This window comes from Heptranchias perlo, chromosome 4 (assembly GCF_035084215.1).
Source record: "Heptranchias perlo isolate sHepPer1 chromosome 4, sHepPer1.hap1, whole genome shotgun sequence".
NCBI lineage: Eukaryota > Metazoa > Chordata > Chondrichthyes > Hexanchiformes > Hexanchidae > Heptranchias > Heptranchias perlo.
In genome coordinates, this window is record NC_090328.1 from 27,375,429 (window position 1) to 27,394,907 (window position 19,479).

Here is a 19,479-nt window from a genome sequence, read left to right on the forward strand (position 1 = left end):
TTATAAATCATGCTAGAGTATAGTTCCTATGTACAACCAATATAATTGAGTGCAAAAAAGATAATGAGGGGAAAACTGGAAACTTGAAATAAAAATAAAGTTCTGGAATAAACAGCAGGTCAGTCAGCACCTGTTAAAACAAAAAGACTGCTTGTAACATTTTGGATGTGTAACCTTTTTGAATAAAGGGTATACACTCAAAATGTCAAAACCTGTCTTTTTTTTACAGATGTTGACCTGTGTATTTCCAGCATTTTGTAAGTACAAGAAAGATAGTATGATTACATTACTGTAAAATGTAATTTGTTAATTGCTAGTCTGAAGTGAAGTAGCAATACTCATTTATTCCTTCTAATGTGTTGAATAATTGTGAGCAGGAATGGTAAATGGAAGAGGAAATCCTGTTGATGTGAAATGTGCAAGAAAGAAGATTAATTTTTAAACTTGCACAAGTGTTTGAGTAGAGACAATCATTATCTGGCTGATGGAAAATGTGAAGAGCAGGTTATAGGCAGTCCTTTCCTCTTTTTTTCCCTTCACCCTCTTTATCCCACAGTCAGGTGCAGAAGTCACTAAGCTCAATTTTCCACTTGTTCTAGAAATGGTCAAGCGTGAAGACTTTGTGCAGTAATGATAGCAGTAAAAATAATTGATTTTTAACATCCATATTGACCACTTTTTTTAATATAGAATCTTAGAAAAACTGAGAGTGGGGATTCATTAGAGGCTTGGTTCAAACTGTTGGAATTTTATATAACAACGTGCATTTATGTAGCGCCTTTTAAATAGTTAAGCATCCCAAGACACTTCACAGGAGCATTATCAAACAAAATTTGATGAGCCACATATGGAGATATTAGGACAGGTGACCAAAAGCTTGGTCAAAGAGGTAGATTTTCAGGAGTGCCTTAAAGGTGGAGAGAGATGTGGAGAAGTTTAGGGAGGGAATTCCAGAACTTGAGGCCTAGGCAGCTGAAGGCACGGTCGCCAATGGTGGAGCAATGAAAATCGGGGATGTGCAAGAAGCTAGAATTGGAGGAGCACAGAGATCTTGGAGGGTTGTAGGGGTGGGGGAGGTTGGAGATGGGGAGGGGCGAGGCCATGGAGGGATTTGAAAACCAGGATGAGAATTTTAAAATCAAGGCGTTGCCGGACCGGGAGCCAATGTAGGTCAGCGAGCACGGGTGATGGGTGAACGGGACTTGGTGTGAGTTACGATAAGGGCAGCAGAGTTATATGGATATATGCAATTAGAAATGCATTTGGAAATAACTATCATTTTGAAAAGTATGTTTGCTCACTTTTAATTTTCTAAATTCAGGTTTCTGAACTTGAATGTCTGAGTGGACAGGCGAATGTGCTTAAGACACACAAAACTGAGTTGAACAGAACAATAGAAGAACTAGAGGCACAAATGAAAGACAAAGAGGAGGTAAGGGCAGAGTATAATTTCCTCCAATCTTCCTCTATTGACACTGGTAGGAACACTGGGAACACCTTGCATGATTGTAAATCTATCTAAACAGAAAAGTTGGTTGGTACACTTGATTGATCAAATGTACCATGATATGGTGTCCATCACGTTGAACCAATGGCTATATAAGTGGCTCAGTATTAAATGCAAGACTGAGATTTAGAGCATTTAAAAAGCAGTAAAATTGTGAAAAGAAATACATGATACATATCTAACAGGACCCAAAAAGTAACAGACTTTCACAATATATAAATCAAATCTACATACATTACCTGTATGTTGTTGCACTTTAAAGTGCAATTCCAAAGTGCTGTGTAAATTACTATTAAATTTGGCATATGTTCAGTTATCACTAACACTTGCACTAATAAGATCTGGATTGGGCAAATGACAATAATGTTCTTCCCTTGAAATGCACAGAAGTTACATCATCGGAAACGGGCTATTCGTCCCAACGAGTCCAATGCCACATTTACCCACCATGCAAGCAAATAGCTCTAATCACATTTATCCACCACTTTCCCATATCCCTTCAACCCCCTTTCCTTCACCCACCTATCAATCTAATCTTGGATGTTGAATAAGTTTCTGCCTCAACCACTAACCCTGGAGGTGAATTTCACAACTCTGAAGTTTCCCCTGCCCTCTGCTCTAAATCTCTTGTATTTAATCTTGTATTTATAGTCCCTCATTCTTCACTCCTCAACTACTGCAAGCAGTCAGTTGCTATCTACCCTTTCCTTCTGCATTCTAACAAAAGACCTGACTTTTGAAGTCTCTTTGTGTTTGTATTTCCTCATACCAGGCAGCATCCTAGTGAATCTGCATTATACCACTCTAAAGCCTCAATATTCTTCCTATAATGTAAAGCCCAATATTGCACACAGTACTCTAACTGAGATGTTTTTAACATTTTATATAGGCTCATCATTATTTCTAGGCTTTTATATTCTATACCTCTTGAAAAAACTTAGAATTCTGTTGGCTGCATCGGTGATTTGGCACCAAAAGCCGTAAGTTGTGCTCCCTGATCCTCCAGTGGTGAATTTACAACATAATTTGCTGGAGAACTGATTGGCTGCGCTGCACTGCTTTTGATTCGCTTCTAATGTCCAATACACACCCCAAGGTGCTGTGGGGACACAAAGGAAAAACAGGTTATTTAACATTTCTATAAAAGTCACTGTCTGTTATCATAGTAGGTACAGCACAGGAGGAGGCCATTCAGCCTACCTTGCCTCTACTGGCTCTTTGAAAGAGCTATCCAGTTAGTCCCATTCCCCTGCTCTTTTCCCCATAGCTCTAATCTTTTTTCCCTTCAAGTATTTATCCAATTCTTTTTGAAAGTTACGATTGAATCTGCTTCCACCACCATTTCAGGCAGCGCATTCCAGATCATTACAACTCTGCGTTTAAAAATAATGTTTCTTTTGTCACTTCTGGCTCTTTTGCTGATCACCTTAAATCTGTGTCCTCTGATAACCAACGCTTCTGCCACTGGAAACAGTTTCTCCTTATTTACTCTATCAAAATTGTTCATGATTTTGAACACCTATCAAATCTCCCCTTAACCTTCTTTGTTCTAAGGAGAACAACCCCAGCTTCTCCAACCTCTCCTGGGCTTTATAAATAGAGGCATAGAGTACAAAAGTAAGGAAGTTATATTGAACCTTTATAAAACACTGGTTCGGCCACAACTGGAGTATTTGTGTCCAATTCTGGGCACCGCATTTTAGGAAGGATGTGAAGACCTTAGGGTGCCGAAAAGATTTACTAGAATGGTTCCTTGGATGAGGGACTTCAGTTACGTGGATCGACTGGAGAAGCTGGGGTTGTTCTCCTTAGAGCAGAGAAGTTTGAGGAGATTTGACAAGTGTTCAAAATCATGAAGGGTTTAGATAAAGTAAATAAAGAACAACTGTTCCCATTGGCAAAAGAGTCAAGAATCAGAGGATGCAGATTTCAGGTAATTGGCAAAAGAATCGAAGGCGACATGAGGAAAATCTTTTTTACACAGCGAGCAGTTATGATCTGGAATGCGCTGCCTAAAAGGGTGGTGGAAGCAGATTCAATCGTGGCCTTCAAAAAGAAATTGGATAAATACTTGAAGGGGGGGGGGGTGAAATTTGCAGTGCTACGGGGAAAGAACGGGGGAATGGGACTAACTGGATTGCTCTTACAAAGAGCCAACCGGATGAGCTGAATGGTTGCCTCCTGTGCTGTAACCATTCCATGATAACTGAAGTCCCTCATCCCTGGAACATTCTAGTAAATCTGTTCTGCACCCTCCCTAAGGCCTTGACATCCTTCCTAATGTGTGGTGCCCAGAGTTGAACATAATACTCCAGCTGTGGCCTAACCAGTGTTTTACAAAGGTTTAGCATAACTTCCTTGCTTTTGTACTCTCTGCCTCTATTAATAAAGATGTGGAGATGCCGGTGATGGACTGGGGTTGACAATTGTAAACAATTTTACAACACCAAGTTATAGTCCAGCAATTTTATTTTAAATTCACAAGCTTTCGGAGGCTACCTCCTTCCTCAGGTGAACGATGTGGAAATGAAGTCCTCGAAATGAAGTCGCATTTATAATTCACAGAACAATGCTGGTGATAACAGACAGTTTTTTCAACTGCCCGTTGCCAAGGCAATCAGTGTGCAGACAGACAGGTGTTACCTGCCAGGTAGACCTGGCAGGTAACACCTGTCTGTCTGCACACTGATTGCCTTGGCAACGGGCAGTTGAAAAAACTGTCTGTTATCACCAGCATTGTTCTGTGAATTATAAATGCGACTTCATTTCGAGGACTTCATTTCCACATCGTTCACCTGAGGAAGGAGGTAGCCTCCGAAAGCTTGTGAATTTAAAATAAAATTGCTGGACTATAACTTGGTGTTGTAAAATTGTTTACATCTATTAATAAAGCCCAGGATCCCATATGCTTTTCTAACAGCCTTTGCAACTTGTCCTGCCACCTTCAAAGATTTGTGTACATACATTCCTAGGTCTCTCTGTTCCTGCACTCCCTTTAAAATTATACCATTTAATTTATATTGCCTCTCCTCATTCTTCCTACTAAAACGCATCACTTCACAATTCTGTGTTAAATTTCATCTGCCATGTGTCTGCCCATTTCACCAGTCTGTCTATGTCCTCCTAAAGTCTGTTACTATCCTCCACATTGTTTACTACATATCCAAATTTTGTGTCATCTGCAAACTTTGAAATTATACCCTCTATACCCAAGTCCAGGTCATTGATATATATCAGAGCAGTGATCCTAATACTAACCACTGGGGTACACCACTGTATACTTCCCTCCGGTCTGAAAAACAACTGTTTACCACTACACTCTGCTTTTTGTCCCATAGCCAATTTTGTATCCACACTGCCACTGTCCGTTTAATCCCGTGAGCTTTAATTTTGCTAACCAGTCTATTATGTGATACTTTATCAAATGCCTTTTGAAAGTCCATATATACAACATCAACTGCACTACCCTCATGAACTTTCTCGGTTTATTCATCAAAGAACTCTATCTTTAACTCTTTTTAACCCCAAATAGTAATTTGATTGCTGACTTTTTTGTGTTGGTTATAAGTATTTTGACAGCCAGGCATCCTCCCCGACTGATATTTTTTGAGCTTGTGCGTCAAGCATGGATTGCAACCAGTAATGAAATATGGTTAGTTATCGTGCACGGTTCAGGAAACCACCACCTGGGTCCTGATTTAAATATTTACAAAATGCAGTCCTGTTTGTTTTTTAGATTCCTTTATGGTCAAGACAAAATTAAACTTTATTTATTATAAATTTAAGTCCTTCCTCAGTGTGTAGCGATAGAGCTGGTGAGTGTCTATATCTGCCTAAATTATGATCAAGATACCGATATGCTAAATAGTTATCTTTTGATTATAGGCAACCTGCTGAGTGAATACTCTGCTGATTGAGCCTTCCAGCATAATTCTGTAATCCACCAGCGCTGTTTTGTAGTGGTCTAAGTGGCAGCGGTCATCAAAGTAGCGTTAATTCAGCAAATTTACTATTGTCACTGATTTCGAAGGGTGTGGGGTGGAGCTATTATAACTGTTTCTGCAACGGTCTCTATGGAATGTTGCAAAAGTGCCAGGAAATTATGGCATGGCATAAGTCACATGCACCATAATTTCCTGGAAGTTCTGCACCGTAATATGGCATACGCTGTAGGTGCAAGCTTTCAGCAAATTCTGACTTATTTTAAAAACAGCCTTATCAACCTGAGGTGCTGCCTTTAATTTTGAGTGAACCTGCACCCCCCAAACCCCTCTGCTCTTGCACAGCACTGAGCCTACTTCCATTCAGAGTATAATTACTGCTGTTTTTTTGTACCAATGTCAATCACCTACTGACATTGAATTCCATCTGCCATTTCTTAGTTTGTTCCTTGATTGTAATAATACTTTGCAGTTTCCTTTTGGTCTTTTAAAGAATTACCTACATCTCCCATTTTGGTATCATCTGTAAATTTTGAAACCACTCCCTCTAGACCTATATCCAAATCATTGATTATATATAGTGAACAGAAGTGGCCCAAGAACTGAAGGACACCACTATCCACTTCCAACCATTTGGAAAAGCTGCCATTAACTCCTACTCTGTTTCTCCCTCTAACCAATTTTTAATCCAGTTTGTTATCTTCCCCCTAATTTTATACCCCTTAAACTTCTCTTGTAATCTCCCATATGTAACCTTGTCAAAGACTTTCCTAATATCCATGTACACTACATCCACTGCTTTTCCCCCATCTCCCACTTTTTACCTCTTATTTTCTGATTATTCTCCTTTAGTTTTTCAAATAAGTGCAGATAGAATATTCAAGTTTTTAGAATTGTCACATTCTACATTGACACATTTGTAACAGAAATGCACTAATTGCCATTTTCTTTGTTTACATTTATTCTGTGGAATATGCAGTAAATGAACATAAAATTGCACACTCATCGGGTGTGAAACCAGTACTAATAGCTTAATTTCTTACAGAAGTAAAATTACAGTTCTGCTTTAATGCAAACACTCCATGTGATTAAGGAAAGAGAGAATTTGTATTTATATAGCACTTTACGCATCTCACAATAAGCCCCAAAGCACTATATGTTGCAGTAATTTACTTCAGTCCAGTCGCTGTTATGTAAGTTAATGTGGCAGCTGTTTTACAGACAAGGTCTCAGTTAATCTAATTTTGATGGTGCTCATTAAGGAAAAAATGTTGGCCAGGACACTGGGAGCACTCCTCCTTGAAGAGGGACATGGGGCCCTTAACATCCACCTGAACCACTCGAACAGGAAGATGGGGCCTCTGTCTACTTTGAAGAATGGCACCTCAGACAATACAGCACTTCCTGAATAGTATGCTGTTGCGTAGACAGAGATTGTGTCCAAGTCATGGAGTGGGGTGTGAACCCACAGCATTCTATTTCAGTAATGAGAGTGCTACCACCTAAATAAAGAGTGGGTTAAATACCAATTGTATGCAAGATCTGCAAATATGTAAACAATTTTACAACACCAAGTTATAGTCCAGCAATTTTATTTTAAATTCACAAGCTTTCGGAGGCTACCTCCTTCCTCAGGTGAACGATGTGGAACACCTGAGGAAGGAGGTAGCCTCCGAAAGCTTGTGAATTTAAAATAAAATTGCTGGACTATAACTTGGTGTTGTAAAATTGTTTACAATTGTCAACCCCAGTCCATCACCGGCATCTCCACATCATGCAAATATGTAGTCACTTAAGTTATTGTGTAATATAACCAGTATCTCAGTAATCTGTGTGTGTACACACAAGTGCTATTAAATATTGTAATGAAAGGATGTTAGTTTGCCAAAAATTATTTGTCAGTAGTTGAGTTTTTGCTGCTTAAGTTTTGTTTCAAGTTCATTCCGTTAGCATTCTAATTCTAGAAAATGTGATTCATGCAGGCAGTGAGGAATAAAAATGTAGTTCTGTACAAAGAAAATTGAATCTTTGGAAAATGATTAATGGTGCCGGTAGCAGCATGATGACTTGTTTATCCACTTTTGTATGATCACTGATGCTAGCATTCTTTTTTTTAAGGAAATTGAGAGACTGAAGAAGGATATTGAAGGAGCTAGGGAGCTCGAGGCACAGAGGGACACGCTGTCACAACAGTTACAGGTAAGTGTTGCGGCTGGTCCCCCACCATTCAGATTTCTTGGTCATTCATGTATAACTTCCCTATAGGTCCTGACTACTGCCATCTACTGTATTTTGCCTTTTAGTCAGATGTGTGCATAATCTATATTGTAGAAATGTCTGATGTAAATTTCTAGACAATCAACAGTGCCTTCTGTTAGCAATGTAATGTCATTCCAAGAAGATGGTGCTTTCTTGATCAAGGAAGACCGTGGTTATGAAATTTGGGGAATAAAAATACTTGTTTCTGAAGTGCAGCTCTCACAGATGGAGACACTTGTGTCTTTATCACAATCTAAATGGCTGGCAGACATTGATCTTCAAGAATATACCACCACATATGACTCATAGTGGGGTGAATCCTTTTTCCAAAAATCATCATGCTTTGCTAATGCTTGTGTAATGCACACAATGTCTAGAGAGTTTTACAATGCACCAAGAATTCCAAAGGGATAGGACTGGTACTTCCAATTGCCTGCAACTCAAATTTTCTGGGAGGGTACAAGATGGCCTGGATCTGCAAACTGAAGCAGAATCAGCAACTAGTGTGCAATTATCCCATTCATCTGTTTGCCACTTTAATATCCACTATTGGCAATGGTTTCTACCTGTATCTCTTGCGTGTATACAGAATAGCTTTGAATCCTAAGGGATTCGAGTGTAGACTACAGACATGATGTGCCTACCATGTACTCCTTAACATTAGTGAAATCATTTTAGAAAACTAATAGCACAATTTTACCCATATTGTGGATCATGAGTAGGTGCTATCTGTAATCAGTCTTGAGTGGGTGAGGGTCTTCCTTGTACATATTTTATGCACCTTTTGCAAGGTGTAGTAGGTGCTCTGCAAGGAAGTAACCATAGAAGGAGTCACTTCTTTTGTTGCAGAGCATATATTACAGTTTGTAATTCAGTGGGTCAAGTTGCAGTTTACAGGAGTTTGTTGAAGCTAACCCTCCGTTTCCAGTAACCTTTCCAAAATTCACAAGTGTTGTGAATATTGGACAGGCAATGGTATGTGTTAAATGAGGTAAAAGCCTCTAAGCTCCAGATAGTAAAACAAGGTAATACTGGCATTTCATAGCACTGAAAATTTGGGGGGGTGGGGTGTGGGAGAGAATTCAGGCCCATCCTAAAGTTCAGGGATTTAAAATAATTTCTCAAATTCAAGCTGGCTTGTGACCATCATTTTGACTCTGGGACTTGCTGTGTGCTGACATTTTTTCATACACTTTTTCAGAGTAATATCAATTTCTCTAATTTTAGGTGCTGAATGCTTATTATAGTCAAGCTAGTTGAGCCATTTTTCCTCTTTCCTCCACTCAATGCGACCTAGCAACAGTTTACTTGAAATATGACTATAGTTCCTTTACAGGAGCGTCACAGGCAGTGTTCTAGTGGGTGTTTGGCTACAGCAGCTCCCACCATTTGTGCTTGCTTTAAAGGATGCTTTTTTTTTGTTCTGACCAGAATTCTTATTGCAAACAAATACCTTTTGTAGATCTTTGTTCTTCCATTTGCTGTAACCAGCTCAATAACCTTCTAGTTATGGAAGGCATTCTTAATGAAATGCAAGAGAATCTTGTCCTGTACACCACCTGTGCTGCTTGGGTAAAGCTGATTGCTCAAGCTTACTAGGTCACTTCAGACAACATGTAGTCTCAAATCTACCACTTGGAAAATTATATAGCACTAATTAGAATAATTGTCTGATGTGGAAATCTTGTCTGTGAAAGATTTCACAAGTCCTCACATTGGAAGAACTATTTGAGGGCTTGCTACTTTTGTTGCCACCCACAAAGATCACCAACCCAAACAGTGCTAATTCTAAATTCTGAAAAAATAAATAAGGTAGATTCTTGTGTTGTCTGAAAAAAAGTCCTGTGCATTCCATTTCTTTTCATTTGTCCTCTATTTAGGACCAAAATAGGACAATTTAGTAAGTAAAAAGTGTGCAAGTCGCCTGGTTTCAAAAATGTAATGACATTTGATCCTTTTAGGGCAAACAGAGCCATATAGTAACTATCAATGTTAGTTCCATGGGTTTCATTTCTATTCTAGTGTTGCTTCTTAATGATTTTCTAGATTTAAAAGCTTGAAACCTAGTTTGTATTGTAATTCATTAAGTTATGAGTATGCTTGGATAACTCAAACTTCAAGAAACCTTATTTCTTCCTTTTTAACCTTGGTCCAGCTCTATATTCAGAATTCATGGCCAAAATTACATGGCAGCTGTCTTCTGACCTAAGTATAGAAGCTATTTGTTTTGCCTAAATGTATGAAGGCAGATTTGCAGTTTGGTTATTTTGAGTTCTGAGCCTGGCTATTCTATGAAAGTGAAATTGTTTAAGTTGTGCAATACTGTTAACAATTAACTTAAAAGCAAAGCAAAAATAAGATCAAAGCCAGTTTCAAAACTATTTTATGCTAAGAAACTTTAGCTCTATATTAAGATTTATTCAGACAGCTATGCTGTTTGTTTGAATCATTTCTTGATTCTGTAATGGATGAGACACTTTGCATGCAGTAAGATAGTCACTCCACTTGCTGACTGTTTCAAGTGGGGCTGCAGTTGCTTAAGTGTTAACACTGAAGTTATTGCTAAGTGTTAAGCCTGAAGTTGCTTGAAAGTTGGGACTAGATATACTCTGTAGCGAATGGAAACAGTTGCTGGTATTGACTTCAATTCTGCTAAATCTTGGGAAGAGTTCAAGGCTGGTAACACAGCAGTGGATGTCAAGTTATTTGAATTCCAAATGTATTCAGCAATAACAACCGTATAGTATGCAGGAAATTGGTGCACCTTTTTGTGTACTTCAGCAGTTGATTACCATACTCACTAAAATACTCTATGGCTTAAAAAAACAGAAAAGCACGTCAAAGGCATGCAAGAACTCTTCTGCAGCTATGTTACTCCAACAGACAGACAATTGTAAGTCCCAAAGAGACTTTCTTGCAGCTGCAGTGCACAAGTGGTGCTGCAAGGACAAACTGAGTTTCTAACGTGTAGTGAATGCTGGAGATGATGCTACAAGCCAGTCACATTACAGTGACCATACTTTTTCTAATGAGAAGCTTGGAAATTCACATGGATACATAACAGCAGCACCTTAACTGACACAGCATTGAAATACTTCACTTCAATATGAAGAAAAGCCCTCAAGTTTGTAAGTTTATTTAGCTTGTCACACAAGGTAGCTTCGTGTTCATGTTGTAGAACAGACTAAAAGTCAATGTATGGTCTGAAACGAGGAAGAAATTGACGTTTCATTAACTGTACAACTATCTGCTGGCCACAGGCAAAATTATTGTAACCTTCTGCTAGGCTCAGGTTCACCCAGTAGACTACAATGCCTGGCTTTGAGAGAGCTGTTACTGCAGTGGACAATGATGTCTACATTTGCCCATCAAGACAAAGCATCTGGGAACAAATGGATTGGGTAGTAAAGACATCAATTGATTGACTTAGGAACCAAGATAGACTGAACTTCATTTAATGTTTTTAATCAGCCTTTTATAAGTGTAAAACTGAAACCTTTGAAAACTTTTGCAAGTCTTTATGTATTTTAAACATACATCAAGTATTTAACATTATGTAAAAATGTAATCTGTCATGATGAGAACAGTTAAGCTGTTGTACAAAATGAACATGTTTAACTAGATTTTGTTTTCTTTGAAATGTTCTTGCTATATTAAATGGGAATGATTTTAAAAAGATGTAAAAGCAGATTTATGTGGGCTGTTAGTTTTCTGCAAGGTTTATGGCTGGCCTGACCTTGGCAGCTGAGTGTTTGCCTCTGCTCCTTGTGATCTGAGGAGTGAAAGCAGGTGGTTTTGACAGCACAAGACTTGGAGGTTTTAAGCAGTGATTTTTGAAAGAAAGCTTGAAGACTTCTCCTTTTAGAAAGGAAGACCTCCGAGCTCAAAAAACAATCAACGTGGTCCTTGGATTTGAATCTAGTTGATGCAGAAGAAATGCATCCCTCTTCAGTGGGGGAGAGTCTTTAGAATGTGAAACTAGCCAACAACTCCAGCTTCAGCCAGTTAATGGTGAAAGAACAGATGAGGGAATTCTTATTTCTGGAGAGATTGTCTTGTTGCACTCTCAATAAACATTTGCAAACCTTCTGTAGTGTGGTCCTGCTTTTTTTTCTTGCTGTTCTGAATAAGGTGCGTGTGCATAATATCTAAGTCTTCTAGAGGGTTTATTTAAAAGTAAATAAATTAGGGGGTGAGTAGCAAAGTGAAGCTGACAATGGGTAACTATTTTATTCATGCTATTTGCTGAGATTTTGTATTCTGGTAGGACAATTAGTCCATTTCTATTGAAGAATAGAAAATCATTGTACGCTGCTGCTCCTCTAAACGCTGCACCCAGGTGATCCGCTGCACCCTGTCATAGGAACAGGAAAGCAATTTAGTCGTACACTTCCTTGGAAATTACCTATGAGCATATGGAGAACTTAAGGTAACTCCATGGGCAAGTGCTTCCCTGTAAATCACTCCAATTGCTTTGCTTTTAAAAGCAGAAGAGGCTCGAGGGGCTAAATGCCCTACTCCTGTTCCTATGTTCATATCTTGAAATAAAGATTGGTGGATAAGCTCTGTTAGTTCACACCTCTATTGACTTGCCAGCCGTACTTCATTTATAGGCTGCTCCTTGGCGACATAATCTGTAGACACGTAGACCAGTGACACCTAGCTCTACCTCTCTGCTATTTTTCTTGATCCTTCCCCTGCCTCTGTGCTGTCAGACTGTTTCTAACATTCAGTCTTGATTGAGCCATAACTTCCTACAATTGAATGTTGGGAAGAATTATGCAATTATCTTCCACCCCCTCACCAGTGACTCCTTTTAACCTCCCCAGCCAGTGTCTCCGGCTTAACCAGACTGTTCACAACCCCTGAGTCCTGCTCAGTTCTGCGCTGAGTGTCTGTCCCCATATCCTGTCAGTCACAAAAACTGCCTACTTCCGGTTTGATAACATTAGCTACCTCTTCCCCCATGTTCAGTCATTCTACTGGTGAAACCCTCATTTATGCCTCTGTAACCTTCAGACTTAATTATTCCATTGTTTTCTGTGCTGATCTCCCATCCATATTCTTCCACAAGCTACAACTTGTCCAAAACTCAGCTGCTCGTATCCCACCCCACATTGAGTCCTGTTTGCTTGTTATCCTTGTTCTTGCTTGACTCCTGGTCCACCAACATCTTAAATTTAAAATTCTTGTCCTTAATGTTCAAAGCCTTGCCCTTCCTTCCATACCTCTAACTCCTTCCAGCCATACAACCCCGGCCAAAATCTTTGTTTGATTCCAGTTTCTTGTGCATTTTTCCCCCCCTTTTGCTGCACCATTTGTAGCCATGCCTTCAGCTGCCTAGGTCACAGTATTTGCAATTCCCTCCTCAAACCTTTCTACTGCTCCATCATGCTGCTCTCCTGTTAAGGTCCTCTAAGTCCCACCTTGTTGATCAAGCCTTGGTAATCACTTTTACTAGATGTCTGTTTTTCCCAACACCTCCTGAAATGCCCTGCTTTTTTTAAGGAGCTGTATAATGCAGGTTGTTGGGTTGTAAATCCACTTCAATTGGGGAAAGCTTACAACCATGTGTAAAGCTCTAGATCTAGATGATATATTAAGTATTTTGAGAATGAGAGCATCCCAACATCTTTTAAATTCTGCTTCAGTTTATAAAATGCACCACAGGTCCAACCAATCGGCCGAGCAGTCTTAAAATCTGCTTGACCCCTCACTGGAGCTGCACTATGCTGTCAAGACAAAGTGAGATGAGACTAGCTCTGCGGGAAAGGGAGGAGGGCACTCGCCATACTTGTGGTAAACTTGACTCTGGTTCTGACCAACTCTGGCGTTATAGGATGAAATTTTCAACATGAAGCACGTGTTGGCCGGCTGGTGCATAGAATGTGCGCTATCCCTGCCCAGTGGCTCCAGCAAGAGGCCCAAACTGTTTTTGTTTTGGACCTCATCTAAATATTTTGGGTAAGCTGTCGGTGAGAGGGAGAAAAGAGAGCGCAAGAGGAGAATCCAGGGAGCTGAGCCAGATGTCAGGGCCTGAGCGGTTGGGGGAGGCACTCTGGGGAGAGGGGACACTGAGAGCAGTCAGCAGTGGCCCTGAAGATTTTTGTGGAGCCAGGAGGAGTAAGATTGCTCCTTCTGGCCCCACAAAAATCACTCAAAATCTTTTGAGGCCATTTTTTGAGTGGCCTTCATCAGTCCCTTTTTTAGTTTAAGGACAGCTGTTTAGGCTGCTCAGTGCCTGGTAACAATAGGCGAAGTGAGTGTGGGCACACCACATATCAATACACAAAAATAGCGCTGGTGTCCTATAACCAATTGAAATATTTTATTAAGGATCCCACCTGTTTTCAGCTGGGAGCCCTAGCCTTCCATTTTGAGGTGCACCTGGAAATCACATTGCATGGCCAATGAGAAACCAATTTTTTTATCTTCAATTTTTAACTGTCTGTCATCCCATTATCTAGCCTCAACAGGGCAAGCGACAGTTGAAAATTGTCCCCATACTGTCACTAACATTACTGTAGTGGCAGTATAACTGCAGACTTAATCAGCTATGCTGAGTAACTTGGGGCAAGGCCAGCCCCTCTGCAGAACATCTGCTCTGTGACAATGGTGGCAGTTCTGTATTCCTTTCCAATCCACTGCACATTTGATAATACAAAATGTAGGAGAATGTTAACGATAACCAAGTGTTTACTGTTTTTAGCAAAAGTTAAAAATCCATAGTATCCATAGTAGATTTAACACCAGTATTGCAGATCACATACTGTAGTAGTCCCTTGTACTACGCCTGTAATGTGCTCAATACTTGAGCAGATGATGGAACTGGTCAGAGGTCAACTTTGTGGAGCCTGTAAATGTTTTAAGAATATGGAGGTAATCTAGAGTTAAACTGTTATGTTTTCCTTAATAGTTGCCACCACCTTCACTTGAAGAATGGGGGTTACATCGCCAATGATTAAGACAGAATTTTAAAATTTCTTAACGTCGCATTCCAGCACAGGGTTTGAGAATAAAATCTTGTCAGCTTGAGAAGTGATCCTTAATATTTTTAAGAGTTCAATACATGAGCAGTGCCTGAGGCTAAGAGCAGTCATTCTGACATCTTTTATTGGTAGCATTTTAATTCGGGTTTTTGGATACTAATGTCAGCGAGTCCATCTTTATCCTACTAAATCCAGCTCTCGCATCTTGGTGGCAGCCTGTTATAGCCACAAAAAAACTGATATTAAAGTGAATCCAGAAACGTGAACCCAAGAATTATAAACTGTTTTAGCCTTTCTTCCATAGTGAAGGGGGAAGAGTTACTTGAGAGCATTTCACAGGATGATATTCATGTGCATGAAGGGTATAGAGGCCTGCAGGAGTGGTCAGCATGGACTTCAAAGCACTAGATTGTGCTTCATATTTACTGGTTTTCATTTGATGAGCTAACTTGAATTGGTCGATTAGGGTGTTCAGTGAATGTAATTTACCTGAATTTTAGAAGGCTGCTGTTCAGGTTCTACAGAAGGCTTTTAAGGGAGATTTAGACTCATGAAATTGTTGGTAAATTAGTTTGAAAGGAAATCAGAAAGTTCTGAAAGTGCAGTAAACCTGTCAGAAAAGACAAGCTGATGTTTCAACTTGATTGTCAGAACTGAGCCTAAGGAAGGGTCTCCACCCCAAATGTCAACTTCTCTCTTCAGATGCTAATAGATCTGCTGTGTTATTTCTGACACTTTGATCTTGTTTTAGCTTGATTGAAAATTGGTTTAGCAATGACTGTCACTAGGGAGCAGTGAGCAGGGTTCTGCTTGGAGTCTCTTCTGAGCCCTCTGCTCTTCACACTGAATAAATAACATGGAAGAGAGTAGTGCTAGTTAAATATAATTTGTTAAATTATGTGAGTATAGGGGAGACATTATTTAAAAGGGATCTAGACCAATTAAATGGATTTAAATGAAAGGCAATGAACACTAAAACATGGATACGTGATAAAGGGTTACACGAGAAATGGTAGAAAAAGATTTAGACTTGATTGACTGTTGACAAAGTGTCCTGTTATCAGCCAGGTTAAGTACTGGGTGCATCTTAAAGCTAAAATCTGCATGCATATCTCCAAGCACCCTACCTTCAAAAAGGCATCAGTCTGTTGAAGGGTCAGAGAAAAATAATGGGGTGATTCCAAAATGATGCTGTTGAGAGATTCTCTCAAAACAATTGAGTAAGAACAGAGTAAGAATTGAGTAAGTTTTAAAAAATCCTGAGATGTGGCTAAGCATTGAAGTAGAGAAAATAAGGCTGAATAATTTGTGCTCATTATGACTTTTTTTTTAAATGGGCAATTTCCAGTTGGGAACATGATTGAAGATATCTATGGGCAGAGGAGTCTAAAGGGCTCTTCCATAGTGTTGCTGAACTGCTAGGAACACAGACGTTAAAGTAAGGAGTGGCAACTAATACATTTGGTGCCATTTTTAAAATGTTTTCTCATTTAATATACACCTACACCAAAAGTGACCAACATTCACCCATATTTCCTAATTTATTTTCCAGAATAGGTTTATTATCCAATCAGGAGAAATTGCAGAAATTTTGCTCAGTGCATTTGGTTGTTTTATGCTCAAGTAATACTGGAAACCTTGTTTTCCCTAATACTTTTTTTTAATCTTCGGTTTGCAAGGAATGCTTATGTCAAAACATTGATTTGAGCTGATCCTCCTGGGCCTTTTAGAGCTGGAATACATTCTGAGGTTCTTGAAGGAGGATAAGCTTCCTATGCAAATTCTCTCAGGAAGGTCTTTATTAATGTTAACAGCTATTAAGAATTTGATATACCGTGTAACCATTTGGATCCAATCTATGAAAATCTTTGCTTCAGTCTCTTTAGAAGGATAAAGGATTTTATTGCCAAGGCAGATTAATGAGGCTATAATATTTCAGAAAGTGAGAGGAAGGAGAAGGGTACACAGTAGAATGTACCTTGTCCAAACCAGACACTAGTGCAAATTGCTGTTAATTGAACTAGCTCGTCCTCCTAATGGGCACTGTATGATTTTGATATGCTGCCCATTGATTTCTTTGCAGAATTCAGAATTTGATGTGCCATGTTTTAAATTATACACTTGGTCATTCGAATGTAATTATTGAAAAGGGATAGTTTTCCAGCAGTTTTTGAATAAATAACACCCTGTTGCTGGCTTCTGGGGCTCATGTCTCAACACTACCAATGCACATCTCAACTTTAATACCGAGTAGTTTCAGTGACTTCTTCCTCTGACCTCCTATAAGGGAGAATTCTGATACATTTTGAAAGCAGTTGATCTCATTTTGTCAGATTTAGACACGAGTGGTTAAATCTTCGTCATTACTGCCTGGGTGGTATTCTGGTGGTGCAGAACCTACCTGATTTTCATTCCTTTGATTTCAGTGGAATGAGAATCGGGCGGGTTCTATAACAGGCCGGTAATCTGCTCTGGCAGGTTATCATCTGGTCATGAAGATGAAAGTCTACCCCCAAGATGTCCAAAACTATCTCCAGGTCAGTTGTTCCTTTGGATCAGTCTTGATGATGAGCTAAAGAAACTATAGGCTAAACTGAAGGATTGACTTTGCTTACTCAACTTGGATAATAAATTGTCATTTAGTGCAGTTTTAAAAGAAAATTATGAAGCTAAGCAAGATGAAGGATCAAGGCGTATGGTGCAGGACGCCACCAAGTTTGAAGAGAAGAGATGAATCGAAAATTAGCGACTAGGTGATGAAAGCGCAGATTTTTAAAGCCCTAAAATTGTAGGAGGAAGAAAAGATATTCCATAAATTTTAGGTCCTGAGAAAACATATAAGATAGAGATGGAGATTGATGAATCCTTGTTCTCACAGTAGGCAAGAGGAAAAATAGGTAGGACAGCACAGTTAAAACTTAGAAGTAACGAGAGGAGAATTCAGAGGAGCTTTGACCAAAGTAGCATTGATAAAATAGACCACAGGCTCGATAGACGTAGAGGCGAGAAATGGATCATTGATTCGATGGTGAGCTTTTGCTTGCACACTGTATAGAAATGCATCAGAGGTGTTACAAGAACCAGATATGGGAACAGCTTTCACATCTGAATAGACTTGGACTCTATAAATTGGCAAATTGTTGAAGGGAATAAAAGTTCTTGTCATAAAAGAGGAAACCAAGCTTCGTGGTAGCAATGTTAAGCAATGGAGGAAATGTGAGAATTCCACATAAGGTTGGAGGAAATGATGAAGCCAAGAATCTCAGATTGAGGATTAAGAATGGAGCTTTCAAACATAATTGGTAGTTGTTGGTTAGACTTATGAGAAACGTTAAGAAACTGTTCGAAGAACAGCAATTTTCACTACTGATCAAGATGTAAATTCAGCCATTACATACTGAGAGAACTGGGGGTTGAGAGTGTTCAAGGAACCTGAAAGTAGTAAAAGAATGGGTAGGATTGGATGACTGCATGTGAAGAAGGAAATGAGGGAGATGTAGGATTGAATTTTGGTGTACCTTTGAGTTAACAGAAAAAGTCAGAGCATAGCCTCAAAACTACAATTAGTAATTTGAGAAAAAACAATATAATGAAAATAGCTTTGGGAGTGTGTGATGCCAGACCCTGTCAAAGGCTTTGGAGATGTAAAAGACAATAACAAATAATTCTCCAAAGTTCTCAGAAGCAGAAATATACAATAGGAGGCAAGAAGATCACTATGGAATGAGCAAGCCAAAAAACATATGGCAATCAAGGATAAGGCCAACATATTTAATGTGATTGCCAATTTGAGAGTTAAGAATAGCTTTTGTAACTTTATGAAAGTCCTAATGTAAAATTATAGTATGGTTTGAGATAAGAGGGATTAACTCCCTTGCGGAAAGGATGAACATGAGCAAATTTCCAAGGAGTAGGAAGAATGGACCTACTGTAAGAGATTGAAGCAACTGCGTAGGACTGGAATAATTCAGAGGAACAATGGATTGGGGTTTAGGTTTGTTTTTGTTGCTAGAGTCTGGATTTTAACGAACGGGGCTGATGGGCTGTAAAAACGGTGGTCTGGAGATTCACATCATGTTCCCGTTGCGGATGCCCCCATTTGCACTGTTTTCAGGCAGGAGAAAGGTGCTCGCCCCAGGCAAACGGGGGGGCTAATTTAAATTTGAAAGTTGCAGCTCAATGCTGTAATCGGCACCGCACTGCAATATTTATTCAAAATCAAGGGAGCCCCAAGCACTGGCGAACCCAGGGTCTGAGAGATGCACTGAAGCTGAAAGTAAAGGAGAACTCTGTTGCAGCTCAGTCCATCATTATATTTTGTCAGCAGAGTTTGCAGCCTGTAGGTCACTTACTTCAAACTTTTTTGCTACCTTATCACCCTCTGAAACTTTTGTACCATTGTCATGGGTGCTATTATTGGTAGTTTCTTCTGCAAATAGCAACAGTCAGAGGAAGAGGAGCTGCAGCCTCAGGGACCAGGGCCTCTTGGGTGCAAGGGGTTGCTCATGGAGGCTATACCCAGCACACAGGGTGTACAGTCATTTTCTTGCATCTGTTTGGAGAGCAGTGCCTCAGATAGCTGCGCTTCACCAGCCAGGCTGGTGCAGACATCTGCTGCCTGTTGGAGCAGCAGGTCATGCTTTGCTAGTGGCTCTCAAGGCCACCAAAGCCCTTAACTCCTTCCAGTCTGTGACAGGGGACATCACCCTTCATCTCCCAGTCTGCAGTACACGGCTGTATTAAGCAGGTCGTCAATGTTCGGCAGGGCTAACTATTACATAAC

The 19,479-nt window shown here is 39.7% G+C and overlaps 1 protein-coding gene across 3 annotated transcripts in view; it reads left to right on the forward strand.

The window, feature by feature from the left end:
• The window catches only part of homer1b (homer scaffold protein 1b), a 91,603-nt gene that overhangs the window by 58,101 nt on the left and 14,023 nt on the right, over positions 1-19,479 (forward strand). For 2 of the 3 annotated variants that reach the window (XM_067982655.1, XM_067982654.1), the window contains exons 7-8: positions 1,322-1,432; positions 7,567-7,647. In XM_067982655.1, coding sequence (XP_067838756.1) covers positions 1,322-1,432; positions 7,567-7,647 — 192 coding nt within the window. Of the gene's footprint in view, positions 1-1,321; positions 1,433-7,566; positions 7,648-10,536; positions 11,797-19,479 lie in introns of those variants that run through there. The other variant, XM_067982656.1, reaches the window with a different exon arrangement.